The sequence below is a fragment of the Epinephelus fuscoguttatus genome, linkage group LG17, assembly GCF_011397635.1.
Source record: "Epinephelus fuscoguttatus linkage group LG17, E.fuscoguttatus.final_Chr_v1".
Classification (NCBI taxonomy): domain Eukaryota; kingdom Metazoa; phylum Chordata; class Actinopteri; order Perciformes; family Serranidae; genus Epinephelus; species Epinephelus fuscoguttatus.
Genome location: NC_064768.1, coordinates 5,705,853 through 5,721,086, shown reverse-complemented (window position 1 = coordinate 5,721,086; position 15,234 = coordinate 5,705,853). Strand labels below are relative to the sequence as shown.

The 15,234-nt window shown below is 41.9% G+C and overlaps 1 protein-coding gene across 1 annotated transcript in view; it reads left to right on the top strand.

The window, feature by feature from the left end:
* Window positions 1–15,234, top strand: part of cdc42se1 (CDC42 small effector 1) — a 46,692-nt gene that overhangs the window by 9,356 nt on the left and 22,102 nt on the right. Inside the window, exon 2 of the mRNA XM_049601674.1 lies at window positions 5,820–6,251. Coding sequence (XP_049457631.1) covers window positions 6,102–6,251 — 150 coding nt within the window. The 5' untranslated portion in view covers window positions 5,820–6,101. The remainder of the gene's footprint in view (window positions 1–5,819; window positions 6,252–15,234) is intronic.

The window sequence follows — 15,234 nt, the reverse complement described above, 5'->3', positions numbered from 1 at the left end:
CAAGTCACTGCCCAAGCACCAGATTTTGACGACTTCAGAGTGCGACTGGGCTCAAATATGACGCTCTAGGTTCCCTCCTGTGTCAATTTTAGACATTCATGGATGAGACAGTCACTGCACACTGAAGCCTGTGGAGGATATTTGCAGAGCTGTAAGCTTGTGCTGCCCTCTGTTGGGCGAAGACGCAGTACTCTCCACGTGGTATCAGGAGCAACTCTCCTGTGTCCTTTAAATCGGCGCACTTACTCTACAGTCTCTTCCCTGGTCACATGCCACTCCGGTGTTCACGCAACCTTCTCTACTCTGGACAGACACACGCTGCTCTATACAGGTGAAAGTCCAGAGTTTTTTTGACCCATCAACCTCCACTTCCACCCACCCTTTATGGACTAGTAGTTGCCACCAGCATCACTATCACAGTTGCCCAGTGTGTCTCATACCAGTGCAAAGGCTGCCTCTGTGAGGTGGTATTTGATGAGTTGAGTTGTTGCCTACAGCATCACAAACTTCCACCATGTGGTGTGAACCATACTGCTGCTAAGGTTGCCTCTGTGTGTCGGTGTCTCACAATGAGATACCTAAATTGGCAGTGAGAATGAGCTGGTCTTTTTAGTTTTCAAGGACCCGTTGCTATTTTCCAGCCGGGACTGTGCCCCCCAGAACAGGATAATTTATTCCAAGACATGATCTTTTCTCCACCATAACCAAATGGTTTTTGTGCTTAAACAACAACTTCACCACAGCACTGTTGAAATGTTACGATATGTTGAAATATCTACCACATAATAGTGTTCAAATGTAACATATCTGTGGTTTGCAGACACGTATGATGCCAACATTTATTCTGAAGACTGGGTTGGTTCAGTATAGCTGTGTGTATAATGAACATGTTTAGGTGGCACTAACAGGACTGTAGCAGGAACTTAAACTTCCTGCCTCAATTTAGACTCTGTGTGTGTGTGTGTGTGTGTGTGTGTGTGTGTGTGTGCGTGCGTGCGTGTGTGTGTGTGTGTGTGTGTGTGTGTGTGTGTGTGTGAATATTTGTCCCATGATGTCAGTGTGAGGAGGAAGAACGGGAAAACTGTGTGGAGACGAAGAAAACACACACACGCATACACTGCCCCCCCCCCCCCCAATCGGTCTGCAGATGGTAAGGTCCGCCCTGCTGTCAGTTTGAATTTGGGAACTTAAAGTTTCAGTTTGTCGAGCGGCTCAGAGGGAAAATAAAGTTTGAGGAAGGTTAACAGTTGATGAGTGAGACAGTAGTAAAAGTAAATGTAGTATGGTACTGCAGTACAGTTTCTGAATCTGCAAAGTTAAAGTAGCAATAAAATGTAACTATTTAAGTACCTTGAATTTGTGCTTAATTATTTTCTCTCAACCAGTGAAAATGTAAGGAAACAGTTTACTTCAGAATAACGAGCAACACATTTGTTGTCAAGGTGAAACAAACGTCTGAATTTTAACCCCTGCGGCTGTAGAGGTTTACATTCCTCTGTGCTGATCTGAGTTGGATGTAAAGCATGAAGCTACACGCTGCTTCTCACATTCTTTCCTTATTATCTTCTGAAATGTGTTGGACAAACTCCAGAGGTTTTTCTCCCACACACTGAAAATAGGAGCACAGGAGAGAAGTTTAACCTCTTTATGTAATCAGGAAACACTCTGCGGACGCCTGTTATCAGACGCTCGAGTCGGATCTTGACTTTCCCTGTTTGATAAAGAATGTGGCAGCCAGAAGAGGTTTGGAGAGAAAAACATGAAGTAATTATTTAAAGACTGGTCGCACAGCCACGTTTCAAATTCATGGGAAATTCAAGTTATTCCACCGGAATCGTAGTAAATTTGTGCAAATTATTTACATTTCTCAATTTAGTTGAACTGAGCTAACTGATCATTAGTGACATTTAATCTTTAGTATATTTAAAAGACTGAAAGTCTCTCCAGTGTTTTACTTCAGCGGTGAGAAGCCATAAAAATATCTGTAATGAGGAGACAGGAGAGAAACCAGTGTTTGTTCTCTGAGGAACTTTTGACTGAGTTTTATTTGTGTGTGTGTGTGTGTGTGTGTGTGTGTGTGTGTGTGTGTGTGTGTGTGTGTGTCAGGTACACAGAACTTTGTTGTTGTTTTCAGCCTGTTCGGTTTGTTTCGTCTGACAACAACAAGAACAAAACTTCCAGAAACACTTTAATTTAAACTTTACAAGCCTCAGTGTGTGTGTGTGTGTGTGTGTGTGTGTGTGTGTGTGTGTGTGTGTGTGTTCGTGCGTGCGTGCGTGCGTGTGTGCGTGCGTGCCTGTTTGTGTGTGTTTGTTTGGACCACACCCAGTGTTTAGTCATGCTTAATGTGTTCACTGTGTTGACGTCGCACAGAGGTTTGGTTCCCATGCAGCTCAAAGAGAGACTGTGGAGTTTGAGGACGTTTTTTTTTTTAATTTTAGTTTTTTGTTTTTGTAATGTAATCAATTACATTTTTAAAAAATAACTGAATCACTTAATAATAACAACCACATTAATCTTAAAAAAACCCACTATTTGAATTGTGCCATTAATTACATGTGATGTTTGTCAAATTAAAAGAAAATTCAGCAAGTCAAGAAAGTTGCAGTTTGTCAAGGTTTGCAATAGTAACAACACTGCTCAAAAAATTAAGGCAACACTTAACGGTCAAAGTCAAAAGCGGCCTTCACATGGTAAGAACTATGCGCTTCGCTCACCGCCAGGTGCAGTGCAGCAGCGTGGTCAAAGTTCAAATAATTTCAATTCTGAGCGCAGCGCTCGGGCGGAAAATCCAAGCGGTGCATGACACCAAGGGCAGTGATGCTGCTTTGTCAGGCGTCGCAGCCCTCTCCATAGACAAACAATGGGACAACCAGTGCAAAGCGGTTTTACAGCTGATCATGTGTAGAGGCCTTAACACCAACTCAGTTAAACTTTGGGGTTATCAGTCTGTCCATTTAGGAAGCACAAATGATTGTGGATCAGTTTCAGCTGATTTGGTGCAAATCAAAGTGACAACAGGTCAGGGGCGTTTCCTGGGACTGAGAACATTGGGGGCTGAGCCCAGAACCTTATAGGGAAGTCTAGGGGATCCTACCTGGGAAAAAAGCTCTATGCTTTCTTGAGCCTTATTGCGTCTTGTCTACAGCCAAATACTGCCAACATGTACTTCAAAATGTGTCAAAATAAAATTATATTATATTGATAGAAACAGGATGATGCACTTATAGATAACACAGGAATTAAAGCCAAAAAAATAAATATTTTGTAAATATTTTGACTGAAGCCAAGTCATATTCCCCCTCAATTTTTAAAAAATGTTAGAGGTTACATGTTTTGCAATTTGTAGTTTGCTTTTTTTTTTTTGACACCAGACCATGTGAAAAAGTTGAGTGATGATGCCTACAGACTATATCAGGAGCCATATTTTCCCCAAAAAATGCACATTAAATGAGTCAGTTTAATTTTTGGTATTTTATTTTTCCTTCCTTGCTAAAGTGGCACTCACTGGGCTCAATTATATTGTTTTAATTATGAAATACAAGAGATGGTAGTAAAGAGTTTAAATGTTGCAACAATATATGAGTAGCCTAATCAATAACAACATTGACAAATATCGATATGAATAACTGTATACATGCAGGCAAAATGAGATGGAGGTGCTCGGCAGCGCTCGGCAGCCCTTCGGAAGTCCTCGGGAGTTTTATTGTGAAAGCTCAGCTTTCACAATAAAAAGAAAAAGGCCAACACTTCAACCCACACAGCAACGTTAGAAGGACGTAACAACAGTTACGTAGTTGTGTGCGGTATCTTTGGTAACTTATGTGAGAAAAATATCACTGAATTTATGTGTGGGAAAAGTCGCCAGCCGCATCGAGCCTTCAGGGATTTTCAGCCCGCCTACGCGCGTCTATCACCGGGGAGGACTGTCCCGCAGCTCCGCCGGCACGCCCCCCTAACACTACACGTTTCACATAATTTTGAAGGAATAAACAGAATTTAAATTATTCATTTACCTGTTTCTGGTAACGGCTCCCCGGAGACGTGAGCCTCAGCCGAGTCAGCCTCCTTGTTTTTGAAAAAACGTCTTATATCCATGATCTTTCGTGTTGTTGCTAAAACGTCTCCCTCCAGCGCGCCAACGGTTTAGATACCGGAAGAGCCTGGTGACGCGAGGCTATCAGCCAATAAAACACGGATGCTTCACACAACCCCTCTCTCTGAGTAACCAGTCTCGATGTCATCCTGTGTTGCATTGACTGAAAATGGAAAACTACAACTTCTTTAGTGGCTCGTTAATGTACAGTTATCATTATTTCTTCTGAAGTTGAATTATCCGGGGCTTAAGAAAAAACGTTTGGGGCTAAAGCCCCGGATGCCCAGGCCAGGCGACGCCACTGCAACAGGTGCAATGGAGAGGCAAAAGCAAGATAACCCCTAAAAAGGTTTTACATGTGGTGGCCACAGACAGTTGCTCTCTCCTTCTCCTTCCTGACTGATTCTTCTCTAGTTTGGTGTTCTGCTAGTGTCCTTGTCGCTACTGATAGCATGAGGCAGTACCTGCAGCCCAGTCAGGTTGCACAGGTAGTCCAGCTCATCCAGGACCAGAGGATTTGCTGTGTCTCCCAGCACAGTCTCAAGAGCATGGAGCGAGATACCAGGAGACCGGCTGTTACATGAGGAGAGCTGGACAGGGCCATAGAAGGGCATCAACCCAGCAGCAGGACCGTTATCTGCACATTTGTGTGCGGAGGAACAGGAGGAGCACTGCCAGAGCCCTACAACATGACCTCCAGCAGGCTAATGTGTGCCTGTCTCTGACCAAACTGTCAGAAACAGACTCCATGAGGGTGGCATGAGGGCCCGTCATCCTCTAGTGGGACCTGTGCTCACACCCTGGCACCGTGCAGCTCGATTGACATTCGCCAATTCGCCACATTATGCTGCTTGTAACATCCTCCAGCATGACCAGTTTGGTGGTGGGTCTGTGGTGGTCTGGGGAGGCATATACTTGGAGGGTAAATGTCATAGCCAATGGTACCCTGACTGCTGTTAGGTACTGGGATGAAATCCTCAGAGCGATTGTCAGACCTTACGCTGGAGCAGTGGGCCCTGGGTTCCTACTGGTGCAGTGGACCCTGGGTTATTACATTATGTTGTTCTCAACAAATTATACAATGTGCATCAGAAAGATTTTCAACTTGAATAATTCATGACTGCACATATAAAACAGTAGATTGAGTATAGTTTCTCATTAACAAAAGGTTCTCCTCCTCACCATGTGTAAAATGTTCTGTGTAAATCTTCATACTGTAAATTCACGTCAGTCAATAAACCAGTCACAGCTTTGGATTGTTTGCTGGACATGAGGTAGTTTGTGCATTAGATGTTTGAGATGTTCAGGTAGAAAACAAGCATGAAGATCAAATAAATCTTTGACAGATTTAAATGTTCATCAAAAACAAAACAGCCTGATTGCAAAAGATGAAGTGACACAACCAGTAGCAGATTTCTCAAGACAATAAATCATCTGTGAACTTCATCCATCTTGACACAGACAAATGATTTCATTATGTCTCTGCAGACAGACAGACAGACAGGTAATTTATTAACCTCCATGTGGGCATTTGTGTGATATTACAGAGCACAGAAAAGACCAGAATGTGAAGTCTAATCACCAAAATACTCAATGAAATGAAATATAATGAAATAAAAAACATATAAAGTTTAAATCAAATGTGAAAACAAAATTAAAATAAGACAATCAGGTAGAAAATGTAAAAATGTGTCTGTAACTTGTTTCTTCTCTGTCTCCACAGATCAAACCTGAAGCTGTTGTCACATGTCGGATGTTAAAACTTTTGGATTCTTCTTGCTTATCATTTTTCATCAGTGGACATCAGCGGATTTGTGGGAATTACCTAATCCAAAAGAAATAATTTAATACCTTCCTCTTTGGACTCGTGGATATTCAGTTTTTATTTGGTGTTTTCCTCAGTCTGAACCCTCCTGGAGTCCAGACAGTTTTCAGTCTGAAGTGGGGTATACTTTGGGTCTTTGGGCCCCTGTGTGTCACTGCTGCTGGTGCAGTTTTTGTCTGAATGCCCCAGGATTATCCAGTGGCTGCAGTTCCACCCCAGGTCTGCAGGGCGGCAGCAGAGAGCGGCGGTCAGCCGCTGGATAAGCGGAGCATCGGCATGAGCGACTTCTGGCACAAGATGGGCTGTTGTGTGGTGGCTAAACCACCACCGGTAAGACACTCAATCAACTTACCTAATCTTAACCTAAATGTCCTCATAAACAAGGTTGAGATCAGAGGTCCTCAAACTGTGCCTCCAAACTATGGGGTGCCATTTGTAAATTGACTCACACTGAAATTAACAGCAACATTTTGCCACATTTAGCTTCAAACAATGTTTAAAAAAGTGGTGTGAATTTTTTAAAGTCACTTTTTACCATGCTTACAGCAATATTTCAAATATGTTAAATATAATGTCACAGTTAAATCTAAATATTAAATGTTAAACCTAAATGTTAAATCTAAATCTAAGGGCTCTAGTTTCGCAGACCGGGCGCGGCGGAGGCGCAGCGCACCTGCGCTTCGCCAACTGGGTGTGTCTAGGCGGATTTTGTAAGTTTGGCACACCGTGCGCGCTGGCGCAGCTACTCCTCTATCCCACCTCTGTCCCTCCTACCGGCACAAGTCGGAAGGAGGGAGGAGAGAAGGCGTAGAGTGGGTTTTACACACATCACACCAATCAAATGAGCCCCTCTCCTCGCCCTTAAATGCGCCGTGCGAAGGCGTAATGAGAGTTTACTCAATTCGCCATGGCAGAAGAGAGCAGCAGCGTCAGACGGCCAAATTTCTCCCAGGAGGAAACTGATGTTTTGGTCCGGGAGGTCCAAGCTCGCAGTGTCCGAATATACAGAACTGCGAGCAGACCTCCACGGGCTGATGATGCAAAAGGTAGCCTGGGAGGAGGTCACCACAATTGTAAATCAATGTTGCGTTTCTCTCGTGCGCGCGCGCTCTTTTTCTCTCTTTCTCTCTCGCAGTCTCACTCTGTTTCTTTTCTTTTGACTTTTCTAAGATGACCGATGCTGAATATATACTCCCTATCTGATGCTGTGGCTGTTTGTGGTTGGCTGAGAGGGATGTGAGCTCATTAGTTTGCAGCTGTGTTAATCAAATCAGATTGGGTTTCCATTACGCGTGCCAAACGGTGCCAATCCCCTTTGATCTGACATCAGATAGTTGCATTGAATAGTGGTTTTTGGATATTTATTGCATTGTTAATGTGCCTGACATTCTGGAAACCTGCCTGTGAGGTTTTGGTGATGTGTGCACACTGTCCGCCGGTCAGCCAAACTTCGGCTTACACCGGCTGCGCTCCCCCTGCGCTGACAGTAGACGTGGTTTCAGTTGGCGAGCTTTTAGCGCACCTTCGGCGAAGCCTTTTGGCACGAAACTCACTGCGCCAAGCTGGGTCTGTCAGCACCTCCCCCTGCTGCGCCGCCACACCCATCTCAGCGCACCTCGGTCTGCCAAACTTCCAAACTGAGTGCGCCTCAGGTTGCGCTGCTTGAAACTAGCTCTGCGCCGGGTTCGCCACCCTGCGCCACCCTGCGCTGCGCCGCGCCGGGAAACTAGAGCTCTAAATGTTAAATGTTAAATCTAAATATTAAATGTTAAATCTAAATGTGCTTGGTGAAACTAAATATTTAGCTAATATGTAAATGCACACTGCCGGTCACCAGAAGTACCAAAAATAAAAGCCTGGGTGGTCAGACTGTTATTATAGCATCAAATAACGAATTAAAACCAAACTAATCGGAGAAAATGAACACTTGAACCTACATCAGCGTGATAAGAACTACCTAAAATGACAGAAACCATGTTTGGAGAAATTTTATTTGACGTGCACTTTGAGTTTTTAATGTCTCATCCTTGCTTGGCAACATGCCAACATGTCCGGCGATTTAGCTGAAAACATTGGAAAGGCCGTTTTTGCCACAATTCAGAATTTCAGCAGTGCATCTCTGGCAACAGCGACAGTGACAGTATCCACCATAGAGCCATCACAGCACTCAGTAAGTTTGTTTTCTAGCTCGCACAGCATATATTTCTTATGTTAGCACGTAAGCTATATGAAACTAGCTAACGTTAGCCCAGTAGAGATTTGCTACTCGCATCAATGTACTTGTTTAAATTTTGACCACTGGACATCGCAACATTACAACACACAAAAGAAAATGTCGCTAATATTTTGTAAATGTCTCTTCAGGCTTCCACCAAATCTCTACTGGGCTAACACTAGCTAGTTTCATATAGCTATCATAAGGAACATATGTGATGCAAGTTAGAAAACAAACTTACCGAGTGCTGTGGTGGCTCTATGGTGGATGCTGTCGCTGTCGCCAACGATGCACTGCTGAAATCTAGATGGGACACTAAAAACTAAAACAAGGTACACTTCAAATAAAATTTGTAGTGTCACTTTAGGTAGTTCTGTCATTTTAGGTAGTTCTTATCACGCTGATGTATGTTCAAGTGTTCATTTTCTCCGATTAGCTTGGCTTTAATGTCTAATTTGATGCTATAAACACAGATTCCACCAGAGATAAAAACTCGTGTTGTACCATTCTCATATGGTTCTAAGGAAACTCCGACCAATCATTGCATTGCGACCGAGCTTCCTGTTTGTCTTCCCCATGTGGAGGCCTCTGACTGATGTAACCGCTCGCCTAACATTTCCTGGGGTTGTGTTTGACTGTGCAGGACAGGTAAGGTTATGTTTAGTTTGCTTCTAATATGACGTATAAAGTTATGACAACACAGCACCCAGTTGCTAATGGCTAATGTTAGCCTACTGTAGCATAGCCGCTGAAACATTAACACTATCTTCCTTGTGCGTTTCCACTTACTAGTAACGTTAACGCTACTATCTAACGTTAGCACTGTAACGTTATTCTAAAACTCATCAGTCATCACTGACTCCGGTTGAGTTTTAAAACTCCGGGGTTGCCTTTGACTGTCTTGGTTGTAACGTTACACTCGCTCTCCTCTTCCGTGTATCTAACGTTACCTTGCCAACGCCTACGTCTATCATAGACATAATGAGGATGTAATGGAGGAGGGGGGAGTAGGCCTTTGAAAGGAGGTGGAGTTGCAGGAGGAGGGGGGTGGGACTTTGGAGGGAGGCGGGAGTTGTGGATGTTCAAAGTGCTGTGTGAAATCCAAGAAAGGTAAGAGTAGCTTTAAACCCCCATGTCCTCAAATCCTAAAAACACCCCTGCATACACCTGACCTGTGCAGGGCTGCTGCGTCTGGCCCCTTGCCTACTGTCATTTTTCAAAAGTGGCCCCCAGGTAGAGTAAGTTGGGTATCACTGGTCTAAACTTTGATGGAAAACTCTAGACCTCATCGGGTTCAGTGAATCTCTCAACAACTGGAAGTTACTCAAGAGGAAACAGGTGGAAGAACTTCCTCTTCCTGTTTCACTGTGACCTCTGACCTCCTGCAGGCCAACACCCTCCCTCCACATTATGTTACAAACATTTGTTTGGACACTGTTTCCTGCTGAATTGCAGTTTTTTTTCTATGTAAAGATATATTTTAACTAAATCACATTCACTAGAAGGACTGACCCTGGCTTGTTTATAGACCAGGATAAATCCAGTATTTAAGGAAATAATCTTGTTGGACATCACAGAGTCCAAAACTGTGGGAACTGTGCTTTAACCCTGAGCAATGAACTGCTGTATGTTGTGTAACACAGATGTTACACCACAGCTGGGCGGAGGACTCGTGGAAATATTTTCATTTCATCTTTCAGGCTAAAAAATTTGTTTTAGTGTTACTTTGATTTATCAGCCTAATAGTCTCTTATTAGTCTCATAGTTACATTTAGGGTGGAGTCACAGTGGATTATAAACATGTAGAATTTAGATTTACTGAGAAAAAAGATACAAGGTGCTTATTTTTGGAATTGGTGTCAGGTATGAGAAAGAATAACAAGAAAAGTTTAGTCAAAGAAACTTTATCTCACTGATCTGACTTCAGACGGGTCAAAGGTCGACTACTGGAAAAGTGAATTATTTACAAAATGACATAGGCTGGTATTCAGTGAAGTCTCTCCAGCCTCAAACAGCATTTAGTAGAACAGCCAAACATGCTGATTGGATCATCATAATAACACACAGCTCATTCCATCTATAAGGACCAGGGTTATTGATCCTGTGGATCAACAGCATCATAGCCCGATCGGGTCATTGTAACGTTCTGCTGGGACTGGGAGGATTCACAATTCACTAAATGTAATCCTGCATTTGTCTCTGTGCCTTGTTTCATCTGAAGTGTTGAAAACATAAGGTCAGTGATAGAACTACAGAGCAGTTTGTGTATGAATGAGTCCCTATTTTGTTTGTCTCATGAATGCAGGTGACGCGACACACAATCCTGCCAATGTTTTTACATCATGCAGGACAGGAGGCGATATTGTGTGAGGAATCAACCCCATCGGCAGGAAAAAAAATGTTTGCATCATATGTTCCTGCAAACCACAGATACCTTAAATTTGTACCCTACATTTCAATAGCTCTGTGGTTAACCTGGGATTAGATTTAGACACAAAACCCACTTAGTTATGGTTAGGAAAAGATCATGTTTTGGCTTAAAATACCTGGTTTGGAGACACAATCCTCACAGCATCAAAAATAAACACAGCATTAGCAGTCACACATTTACTGATTTAATGTGGGCAAAATGAATAGAAACGAATGTGTTGCAGCTACAAAACCATCATCAGCAGTGTTGGGCAAGTTACTCTCAAAATGTAATATATTAGTATTATTAGTATCAGTATTCGCCTTCGTTTGAAAGTAATAGGTTACTTATTACACTACTTTTGCATCACTTTCATAATGAGCTCAGAACTAATGTTGATTTTAAATGGATGAGGGTCATGTTGTTTTGCTGAAGCTCCAGTTTATTACATTTTATTTCAAATCCAGTCTGACCCATTCATGCATTCATATACAGTGGTTACCACTTTGTATTAAAATCCCTGCTTAAATTAATAATAGTGTGAGGATGTAGAAACATTAAAAGATCTAGACCAGTGGTTTTCAAACTTTTTTGCCCAACGCACACCTGTATCTATATCTGTGCACAATAGCTTCTATAACGTGTGTTATCACTCTCATCACAACATAACACAATAAAAATAAAGACTAAGACAGGTAGCTTTCATGATACTGTCTACTGACTATTTGTTTTTTTCCTTTCTTTCAGTGATAGGTCGACTTCAATGTTGCTTCATTGTAATTTGCCCCGTACAATAAAGCAATCCACTGTCCCACTCACAGCTTTCTCCTTTTAAATGTTATCACCCCTCACACTGGCTGCCAATCAGGGCTTTTGATGTGACACACACTTATAATCCTCACGTGCAAACAACGACAAATAGGTTTCCGTGGAGTTTTTGTAAATGAAATGAAATTAAATTTTTTAGCTAGAGTTTGCCTCTTTATTAGGAAATGGATGTGCACAACATACTGATACAGTCAATTGTGGGGTGACCATATTTTGATTTCCAAAAAGAGGACACTCGGCCCAGCCACGCGATAGCATACTTAAATGATACTCGCAGTTTACTCAAAGATGCCTTATAATTTTAATATATTTAAAATTTATATGTATGGATAGAAAATTCAGTTATATTACAAAATAATATCTCTCAAAGACAGAAATTCAAAGACGGAAAACCGGACATTATCATCAGTTTATAAAAAACCCCCGAATTCCCCGGACGGGACGTGAAAAGTGGACATATCCGGGCAAAAGAGGATGTTTGGTCAGCCTAGTCAATTGAAAATAATTCATAACTTTTTTATAGGCCCAGTTTAATATTGCAATAATGATGTGTGGTTATCACAGAATTCCAAAGCACACTCGGATTGGCATCACGGCACACCATATGAGATCCACTGGTCTAGACCATTTAAAATATATGAATATCCTTGGACACAGGGAGGGTCAGGCAGAGGATTTAAGTCTGATAATTATGCCCATGTCGTTGAGACGTCCCAGATGTGGTGTTGGTTGTCGTCTGCTGTAACACACTACAGAAGATAAAATGATGGATTATTGCGTACAACAGTCATTGTCGTTCATAATCCGAGCATCGGATAGCATTGAGTTATAATCAGGCTGATATCGTGAAGTGTGACCCTGGCATAACTAAAGCAGCTTTTTATCAACTTTATCTATAAAACACTTCTTAACACACAAAATAGTTAATCCAATGTGTTTTATGGTGCAGAGAGACAAATGTGATGAAAGACAGGAGACAAACAAAATTAAGCAGGGCCCTATTTCAGAAAGCAGCATTAGTGAAAACTAGAGTATGTTAAGCCTGAGATGAGGGCAACTCTGAGTTTTCCGTTTCACAAAGCCAGTTCAGCGTAACCCTGAGTCAGTTACTATGGCAACATACTCTGTGAAGCAAAACTGCGAGCTTACAGGTTTGCTTCATCTTCATCTTGATTGCCTGCTGAGTGTGCAGCAGGAAGGAGAGACATGGCATGTCCTTTTATTGAATTAATTTGTGGACGTTGAGGCATTTTATTCAGAGGCTGTTGCATAAAGAGAAGGTGATTAGACCCCGTTTGGATGTCTCTCCGGAGGAGTATCTATATGAAAGATACAATTTCGCTTCACACTTTATCATTTATCTTAACAATCTGTTCTGCCCAGATATATCAAATATTACACATCATGGATTTGCATTATCATCGGAGAAAAATCTTATGCATTGCCCTTTGATTCTTTGACAACAGCAGTTTTCTTTATAACATCAGAGTCATTGAATACATCAGCAAGGCAACTGTTTGTCAGGCTGTAAGAAAAGTGACTCTGGCTCTGAAAGGACTTTTGCGTGTTTTTGTCAGAAACGACAAAGAAAGTTCCACAGAGTATCAGTGGCGTAGTCCTTGTTACAGCAGCCGCAGGTTCAATACCAGCCTGTAGTCCTTTGCTGCATATTATTCTGTATTATTATATAGCGTCACTTCACATTACCTATTAATACGCTCTGCAGTCTTTTCCCATCCCACCTCACGCTGTTTAGCTGCAGCTGCTGTATTAGATTTTTTTTTTTTTTTCATGTCTTCATTCTTGGTCATTAAAATCTCCTGTTCAGTTGTGATGAAATAAGTGGCTCTGCTTGTAACTCCGCTTTCTGCCACTGAAAATCATGTTATCTGCACTCCACTGATGATGTCTTTTGGTGCTCACTGTGAATGAGCTTCCCTCAGGCTGAACATACTCAGAGTTGATTGAGCTAATTCTGGTCAACTGTTCTGGAACTGAAAACTCAAGAGTTTCCCAGCTTAGGCTGGACAGGTGGAAAGTGACAGACAGTGTGACAGTTTAAGTCAGATCTGTTTACGTGTTGTTTACTTATCGACAGTAATAATTTATAGACACTCAGTGTATCTGTGAGCTGAAATAAAACGGATTTCTTCCTGTGGAGCCAACATCCATCCTGCAGTCAGTCTGGAGACAGTTTGTCCTCTTGGGGACAGAATGAGACAAAATTTATCGTCCATAACACAGTGATGTCAACATGTCTCACTCAGGAACAAGTAGAAGAAAAACTAGGGATGTTCCTGGCAACTAATTTCCCTGCCGACTAAACGAAAATTTTAATCAAGACGAGTCGACTAGTCTAACAAAAGGGAAAACACTCAGAAAACAGTCAAAATTTAGCTTAGCTTATTAAGTATTTGAAACATTGTCCCAAAAAATATTGTGTGCATTAAGAGCCCTTTGAAGCCTTAAATCACAATCTTCAACAACCACGTCAGATTTTAAATGCCGCTGAAGTACAAGACACTTTGCACCATGCAGTATGAATGTGACCATGACGGCAACTGAGTCAAAAGTTAACCACTTAAATAACATCTAAAATAAATAAATTGCCTCTGAAATGTGGGGCACAATGAACCTTGCAGATTATCCAACAGAAATGATAGCAATTCACTTTAAAGTTAATAAAACATCTAATTTATAATTAAATTTCAGCTGAAATGAGAGGCATTTTGCGCCATGCAGTATGAATGTAAACCCTGCACATTATCTGACAACAACTCACTTTAAGTTAACAAATAATATCTCAAAAAAGATAAATTGCTGCTGAATTCATTTTCTAGACCAAAGTACTGCCAAACCGCGCTGGTTTTGTGAGAGGACATCTCTCCAATTTCCCACCCTGCTGTTTCAAAACTCCAGTCTACTCGAGCATTACCGCGGGGAGGGGGACTGCTGTCTGACAGCTCTGTAGCACTCACTAGTAGCAGGCGGCTGCATGACAGTTAAGCGGCCTTGTGCACGAATAAAACACTAATTGGTTTTACCAACTAATATTTCGTCGTGACGTCTAGTCACGTGTATCCCTAATAAAAACATGTATTTACAGTATAAAGTGTTGGAGTGTGTTTATGGTGTTAACAGCAGCCGGTTATTTGAATGTCTCTGAGGACCTGATAGAGCAGCTGGACGGAGATTTGGGTGGTGAAGGCTCCTGACAGTGACAACTGGGTGGTGCCTGTTTCGGTCTGTTTGTTAGCATGTGTAACCAAGTCTTGCTAAAGGAGACGTCTCATTTTCAAAGTTAAATATTCAGCCGTGACACTGAAAATCATTAGGTAACACAAAACTACACTCATGCAAAGGCCACACTGCCTGCGTAAGCAGTGCACAACAGCTCCTTTGCTGAAATGCCGCGGCTCGCACTTGTGCAGTGTTCGCACAGATGGTGTTGTTGCTATGCCGCTGCTGCAGAGCTGACTGTAACTATTCTATTTTCACACTTAAAAGCCAATACTCCACTCATTTATGAAGCCGTGTAGCCACTGCATTGTCTGCAACACAGTCCTACAAATATTTCACAATTTAAGGCCTTGTATTAACAAGGGGGACTCTGTCCACAGAAACACTGTCAGGAAGCTTTTATTTTGATGGGAACAAAATTATATGATGATATTTTTTCATGTCTGTGATGGATATAGAAATTGAAAGTGTACTGAAAGGAGGTATAATGTCAACATGATGAATAAAAGATAATTTTCACTGTCTGTTTTTGCTGAAAAAGCACACGACACAGAAAACATAGGTGAGACTCCTACTATCTACATTAGTGGTTCCCAGCTGCTGGGTCACAGTTCAAAAGT